Below are 7,526 nucleotides of genomic sequence, written 5' to 3'. Positions count from 1 at the left end.
CAATCTAAAAGATTCTAACCTGTGGTTCGTACATCCAGGGGTAGTCCACACGACTGTCTCCCTCTGTTTTCTTGAAGGTATAAGCCGAGTAAACCGGGATCCGTTTGTGAGGATCGTACAGTGTCACATATCGAGGTTTGTCTGCGTAGCGTTGGCAGATCTTCTTTAGCCTGATGTCGACAATCCCACGTGGCGGCGTCCCCATGTAGAGCGAGTCCTTGCATCTCTCCACATGATTGAAGTCTTGCACAACAGTTGCTAATGAAAGGTAAGGTAGGGCCGTAAGAGCAAGAACCAAAGAAGTTAACATCCTCATGTTTGTGCCTGTCTCCTCAATGACTCGTTCCTTTGCCCTTGTGCAAAATGAGACACTTGCCGTTATAATTTAAATATCACACAGCTGATATGCAAAGTTGGACGTGTGCTTCCAGAGAGTAAGCCTTGAGTTAATGTAGGCGTTAAGGGCATGTCACTGCCCTTAACATGAACTCAACTGTTGAAAACTTTGAAGAAAAACCTGTAGTTTGCAACAAACTGACTTTTTGGGTTGTATTAGGTAGCTTCTTCATCTTTGAGTTGAATATTACCTTCTAACCAAGACACCAGTTTTATATGATTAATGTCATGAAATTTATGGCATTAAAATGCGTTGCTCAGAATATTTTTTATGCCCATCCACTGGGATTTGAAACAAGACTCAAGTTCTTCAGTTCTACTCGGTTGATGATTGTAGGGGGTGATATCTAACTCTAGTGGTAAAGGTGAAAATGTAGGGCACATCCTGGATTGGTCACTACAATGACACAAGGCAAACAACTATGCATGCACATATCCAAGGATAATTTAATTAGGCCATTTACCCTAACGTGCATGCTTTTGCACTCTGGGACAAAGTCCCCACACTGGGAAAACATGCAAACTCCATGCAGAACAGCCCCATCTGGGATTAAAACCTTGGACCTGCTTGCTGCAAGGTAACAGTCCTGTGCTGTGTCACTGTGCAGCCCAGTGTTTCTTGCATAATTGTAAAATGCAAACCTGACTAATCTGATATAGTTGTGAACAAAAGGCCCAAAGTTCCCAGCGCGACTCAAGATACTCTGCGTCTTGGTTTGAATGGTGGATAAGCCACTTGGTAAAGGGAGATAACACATGAAAGTTTGAATACCAAGTGGCAAAGACTGTGAGCAAGTACAAGGGAGGACTAGTAGTCCTTACACATTGCCAGGTCCAGCATCTAATAGTTCAACTCAAAAAACAATAAACTATTTTGACAGGTCTTTATGATCATAGATAATAAGCTTTTGGAGACTTTTCTTCGACTGGGAATAAAAAATGTCCAGTGGCAGAAGAAACATGATATCGAAGCAAAACTCTTAACGTTCACCTCAAATGGCAGCTCACCTCTAAATGCGTCTTCCTGTATCCACCGCGTTTTGAAGTCTTTCACAACAACCTCCATATTGCAAATTTTAACAATCCGTGCTCATTAGCCTTGTCTTTGCGTGCAAAATACTGTTTATCGGCTTTATGTTCCAAAGTGACCTGAACCAGACATTATTTTTCACACTTACTCTGAAGGGCTAGAAGTTATTGGTAACAATGGTGAAATATTTATATATAACCACAACTGTATTTGAGTTTAGCTGATAAAAGTTGCAAAGGAACATTTGTCTTGATTGGTTTGACATGTTAAGCACACAAAAAGTAATGCAGTTCCAATGACTTGGAGTGTCTGCTGCTGCTGCCGGGCTGCCCTCTGCTAAAGTCTGCTTTATGCAAATGTAAACTGTCAGATTAGCCCTGGCTACAATCCTTCACTGCCCTAATAAGTCAATTTGAGTGACTGAGTGTTGTTAGGAGCAGCTTGCCTCTCTGATCTAATCTTGAGTTATGACAATCATAACTTATGCGACCGGGGCTGATGATGCAGTTATGTGGACAGACATTTTTCAACTGTCAGCATTTTTACCAATTAGAATTATAAATTCGGACCAAGTATAGATCCGGCTCGGCTGCCCACTGCTGCTCCCCGGTGCCGGGAGGAAGACGGGTTGTGATGCAGCGACTCGGACTGCTGCTATCGCTCAGTTCTTCATTAGCAAAAGGCAACAGCTGGTAGGTCTTAGTTGCCTCCATGTAGCAATTTTCAGTGTGAACGATGGAAACAAGAGTCGATAATACAATTTTCAAATAGATGATGAAATCACTTTAGCGATGATGTATCATGTAAACTTGATGATGCGTCAAGTTTAAAGCCTCGTCTGCTTTGAATGTGATCGGTGAGCAATCTAGTAGAGAAGCTGCTCCGACACAAGGTCTGTCCATGACTATAGGCATGCAAGTCAGTTTGTTTTAGATTATTTGTGTACCGGGGTGCTTTACAAACCAAAAAGGTAAACCTAAATGATAAGATGTTGAAACAGATCATATCAGCAAAGCATTAATGCAGAAGCTTGAACTGTGCCAAGCTGCAGAATAGTTTAAGTAATAAAAGAAATGCTTAACTAATTCTGGGAGTAAATATTTCTTATTATATCGCATTTTGTTACTCTGTACCACAGGTTTGAAAAACGTTTTCTTAAAAAGTGGCACAGAAGTAATTATCAACTAGTTTGTCATGTAAAGACAGAAAACAAAGAAAGAAACTGTTGTCCAATGGAACTGCATCATTTGTTGAAAGAGCTTAAAAGTAATTCCCAAACCCAAGTTCTGATGTGTGAGATAAATTCAGAAATTGCTGTCAGCATTTCTTCCTTGAACCTGGAGTTCTAAACTTTTCTTCACACTTGACAAATTTGAAATGAAGCTAAAATCACACTACTTGAACTATATTCTTCCTTTTAGCTGTTTGTGTCTTCGTTATCGTTCATTTCGGTGTGTGCCATCAAACACACACCAAACCACGGCTTGAGGACCATGGTGCTCAACATGTACATTTCAATCATGTTCAGATAACGAGCTCCATCAATATGCAGTACCTAACTTTGTCCACATAGAGGCAGTATATACTTTTTGCTGAACTAGATACTACTTCAAACTCATTGGTCACCCCCTTCCAAATAGCAAGGTTGATTCCTAATTTATCATCGTTCTTGAATAAATAAAATACATACAAATATTATTATTAATGTGATGAATAAAAAGATGAATCAAGAGCTTTACATCTGCCCCTAAATAATAATTATTGGCAAAAGTTTTTCTTTGTTAATACATCTATTTAGCTCGAGTACACTATTTAGCAGTTTGGCACAATTCCTTTTTAATTTAGGGCCAAAAAGTGCATATTATTTTTAATTGTTCTTACTTTATTGCGATTTTGTTTCATATTTTATCAAATGCCACATTTTTTTCAGAATTAAAAATATAAAATTATAAAAGCAACTAGCACATAATTGTTAAATGTAAACATACTGTCCGTTTAATCAGGAAACTTTCTAATCAGAAACTTTTCTAATCATTCATTGCATTTGATTCTGAGGTGAACGTGAGTGGAGAGCCGTTTCAGTGCCACTCACAATATGGCAGACAGTTATTTGGGGCAGTGAAGGCAGCAAGGTTTTCCATTTCTTTGTTTAAATACACATTGAAAGGAGTTTGTTCTGATTAGACTTTCTTGCTTTTTTCAACCTTTCCTACTTCAAGTTGAAACAATGTATAAGATGCTGATTTTTCTCAGCACCTTAAAATAATTTATCAATTGAAATCAAATTTGTCTTTTTTTTCCAGCTTTCGTGATATTTGTTGCAGTATGAAAGTGGAGTTCAGCGGAGTGTCTTTTACTTAAACTCTGACTGCTAGAGTTGCCTGGAACAAATTTTGCAGATCCCAGAAAGTCGAAATAGTTGGACTAGTGTTTCTGTTGAAAACTACCGCGTGAGGGTCATTGCAGGCCTCGTCTGAGCCGCCAGGGGGGGTGATTTAGCAGCCTGCCTGGTATATGGAGCTGTAGGAGCCTGCTCATTGGTCTGAATACCCACATGGGGTTGAAGGCTAACCAATGAGAGTTCAGACTGATCCGGGTGCTGTTGCTATGGTACTTCAGAGGTAAAAATAAATAAATAAAATAAAACAAAAAAAAAACTAAAACAAAAAAGAAAAGAAAATATAATAATAATATAATAAAAATAAATCTAAGCTAACATAAAAAATAAAAATTGATCACCGGTTTGCTTCTATCATTTCACCAGCTCGTCTTCAGGTCTCCATCTTTCTCGACCTCTCGCTGTGATTCCAGGGCCCCCCAACCGAGAGCTCTACCTGCTTTTTATTGGCCAGTGAAGGGTGAAATGAGCAGAAGAGCGAGTGCTGGCTGGTCTCATATTGTGTGCTACAAAGACTTTAGACCCTCCCTCACGAAGGGAGAACCGAGGCCCCTCCTCCGCCGGTTGTCCTGTCACTTGACATTTGAGCTGGCAGCCCCTCTTGTCACCATTTTTACTCTGCTACACACACACACACACACATTTCACAAAGTTTGCATCATTTGGAATAAAATGCATGATGTAAGTTTTTCTCCTTGAATTTAGTCGTTAGAGGAGAATTTTAAAACACAATTGCTGCAAAAAAAGGGGAAAAGTCTCAGTTTTCAACACACACTCAAAAAAAAAGAGAGAGAAAACAACAGCGTATATTTCAAATCCAAGATAAATGTAAAGATAAAGCGCATTTAAAAATATCTCCTCTACTGTACTGGCTGGGTTCCAGCTCCCTCACATCCACATTCATACTGTACACAGACGCACGTAGGCACACAGGAAGAGAATTAAAGATCCCCCCCAACCACCACCACCTCCTCCTCCTCTCTCTACCTCCCTCTTTATTGCTCTCTGTCTGCTCCCCTCCCCTCCTCCTGTGATAGATGAGAGGGGCCCCCGGCCTCCTGACTGGCTCCGGCCCCTCTGACTGGCAGCTCGTGGGCCCGCCCCGCCATCCCTCTGTGCACGTGGATCAGTCTGTGCTGCTATGAGAGCCCCAGCATCAGAGAGTAGAGTGGAAACAGGAAGAGGAGGCGAGGGGGGAAAGAGAGACAGAGAGGAGAGGATCGGGTGAGACAAGGTGGCGAGGAGTGAAAGAAAGGGAGGAAAAAGGGGAGAGAAGGGCTGCCTGGACCAAAGACCCTGAAGGAAAAAAAAAAAAAAAAAAACCTACAGAAAAAAAAAACCAAGAGAGGTAAATGAGGAATGCAGAGGAGGAACTTGATGTGCTTATTTTATGGTGGTGAATGGAAATCTACTGCATGCATTGTGTGTTGGGGTAGAAGCGTGTGTGTGTGTGTGTGTGTGCGTGTGTGTGTGTGTGTCTGCCTCTGTGTGTTTTTCCTATTGTTTCCATCTCAGTTCTCGGATCGTTCGGTGTGTTTTAATGTTGTGCTCTGTCAATGATTTGTCTCTCGATGACTGTACTGCAGTGTACGTCTGCAGGCTGCTGCACATTCATGCATGAAGCTTACACACACACAAACACACACACACACACAAATACACACACGCGCTCACGTGCAGACCCACACTGAGAGGAGGAATGTGAAATGATGAATGTAGTGAAGGAAAACTGTTGCGGTTACACTTGCGGTTCGATTTTTTTTTTTTTTTTTTTTTTTGCAAACCGGAACATCGAGCTGTTGAATGCGAGTTTGTGTTTGTGTGCAAACTGGAGTAGGAAGAGCAAGGATTAGATCCTAATTTAGAATAACGAGGACAGTGTCTCATGTTGCACGGGTCTCCCAACAACGTTCGTCAAAACGGATTTTGCTGCTTCCAGCAGAAATGTCACATTTAGATGGTTGCCATGCTCACCCAGGAGGTCAAAGGTAAGGCGGCTGTCGCCAGGATCACTCCTGTTTCATATATATTTATGCCTTCAGTTGATTACCGGCTTTGATAACCACCTGGACAGCCATTTCTAGGTTACCAATCACCACGCAGACCAGCTGTGCATCTCTCTCTCTCACACACACACACACACACTCTCTCTCTCTCTCTCTCACGTGCACGCACAGTCTTTCGTCACACCTGCCAGCATGCTTTACAGTCTTTGTTCCCCCCAAAAAGCTGGACATTTTGTATTCTTTGCAACAACAACACAACACACACACACACACACACACACACTCACACTCTTGCAACAAACCCCTCTCTGGTGTTTCTGACCTTGCCTTGGTACATTCCAGCACCCCCTCGGAGGGGGTGAGCTTTATGGAGCGTATGCCGGCAGAAGCTGCTGTTAACTGGAATAGGGAGAAGAGGGGGGCGAATAGAAACGGAGGTCTGCAATGCAATGCAAGCAAGCAGGGATGTTATTTTTAGAAGGAAAGAAAAAACTAAGCGATTGATATTCGGCTCGTACTGTACGTTCGCTATGTGAGCATTTGAGCCCGGCTCATGTCTGCGTCTGATTGGGAACTGTGCATGTAGTCGGCGAGGCTATAGGGGAGGTAGCGCTGCTGGTGTTGGTGGGGGATCCAGTCGGCGTCCAGTCTGTCTGTATACCTTGTTGCTTCCGCTCGGTCTGATCTCTGCCTGTCCTCTCCTTGCGTTGGCTAAGAAACCACCAGAGGCAACTATGGTGTGTTTGTGTGAGTGTGTGTGTGTGTGTATGTGGCAGACCTTCCTTCCCTTTTATGGTATAGGAGCATGATCCACTGCATAAAACACGCATGCACACGCTGCAAAAGATGCACATCTGCAGTGGCTTTGCTGCAGCTAGCTTAGATTATGCATGATTGTGGTGTTTCTAATGTCAATCTGCTTAGAAATGAAAACTTAGCTCTCCACATTCTTTGAATATTGCTGCTCACCCATCAGTCGTCGCCCGGGGCAGACTACAGGCATCAAAGCTTTACTCTGGGGGTTTTTAAAAGTTATGATTTCATAAACACAAAGATTCCCCATTGTATTTATTGTAAAGATCACAAAGAAACCTTTAGAGTGCCCTCCGTTTTCTCCAACTTCATGAAGAGTAGGTTGCTTCCCCTCCCCCCACGTGTTGTTGGATGCTGTTGGTCAGCTGGCTTCCATAAGAGTCCAGCACTTTTGATTGCTTGCAAGGAAACATTAGAGAAACTTGGCTCTTTCAGTAATAATGCTGTGCCCGTTAATAGCAAGCACTTCTAATTCAGTTGAAGTAGGTCACGGAGATAAATTCCAATTGACATTTAAATTCCAGCCTAGATATAATGCACTGCATTTAAATTCAGTTCTTGATGTCAGCTGAGGAAGAACTAAGTCTCTGTATGAGGGTGTCCAGCTGATTGCGTTGAGTTGTTGACTTTGCAGCAATCCGTCTTTCTGAACTTGCTTCCAAACGCAGGCGTCGTTGGGAAACTGAAGACGCTTAAAAACTAAAACATAACCCTTAAAAACTACAGCTCTGAAACTAATAGGTATGTGTTTGCTGGAGTGTTTGTGTTTATGTATTATAAAAATAAGTAAACTTGATTGATACTGGTATTGCAACAAGAGATGCAGAAATCAGTCGACCAGACATCAGAATCGACCAATTTTTCCTTGACCAGCTCTAATTGC

At 42.1% G+C, this 7,526-nt stretch overlaps 2 protein-coding genes across 4 annotated transcripts in view; one reads left to right on the top strand and one right to left on the bottom strand.

Annotated features, from left to right (window-relative positions):
* LOC103133915 (endonuclease domain-containing 1 protein) overlaps window positions 1–6,567 on the bottom strand; it is a 19,039-nt gene extending 12,472 nt beyond the window's left edge. Inside the window, exons 1-2 of one of the 2 annotated variants that reach the window (XM_016668294.1) lie at window positions 6,153–6,567; window positions 20–258 (exon numbers count right to left, since the gene is read on the bottom strand). In XM_016668294.1, coding sequence (XP_016523780.1) covers window positions 20–205 — 186 coding nt within the window. In that variant the 5' untranslated portion in view covers window positions 206–258; window positions 6,153–6,567. Of the gene's footprint in view, window positions 1–19; window positions 1,713–6,152 lie in introns of those variants that run through there. The other variant, XM_007545896.2, reaches the window with a different exon arrangement.
* The window catches only part of LOC103133914 (lysine-specific demethylase 6B-like), a 27,356-nt gene continuing 24,813 nt past the window's right edge, over window positions 4,984–7,526 (top strand). The window contains exon 1 of one of the 2 annotated variants that reach the window (XM_007545893.2): window positions 4,984–5,172. The gene's annotated coding sequence lies outside the window, so the exon portion shown is untranslated. Of the gene's footprint in view, window positions 5,173–5,543; window positions 5,813–7,526 lie in introns of those variants that run through there. The other variant, XM_007545894.2, reaches the window with a different exon arrangement.

The sequence above is a fragment of the Poecilia formosa genome, unplaced genomic scaffold (assembly GCF_000485575.1).
Source record: "Poecilia formosa unplaced genomic scaffold, Poecilia_formosa-5.1.2 Scaffold14, whole genome shotgun sequence".
Taxonomy (NCBI): domain Eukaryota; kingdom Metazoa; phylum Chordata; class Actinopteri; order Cyprinodontiformes; family Poeciliidae; genus Poecilia; species Poecilia formosa.
The sequence above is the reverse complement of the archived record's forward strand: the minus strand, read 5'-3'. Positions and strand labels throughout refer to the sequence as shown.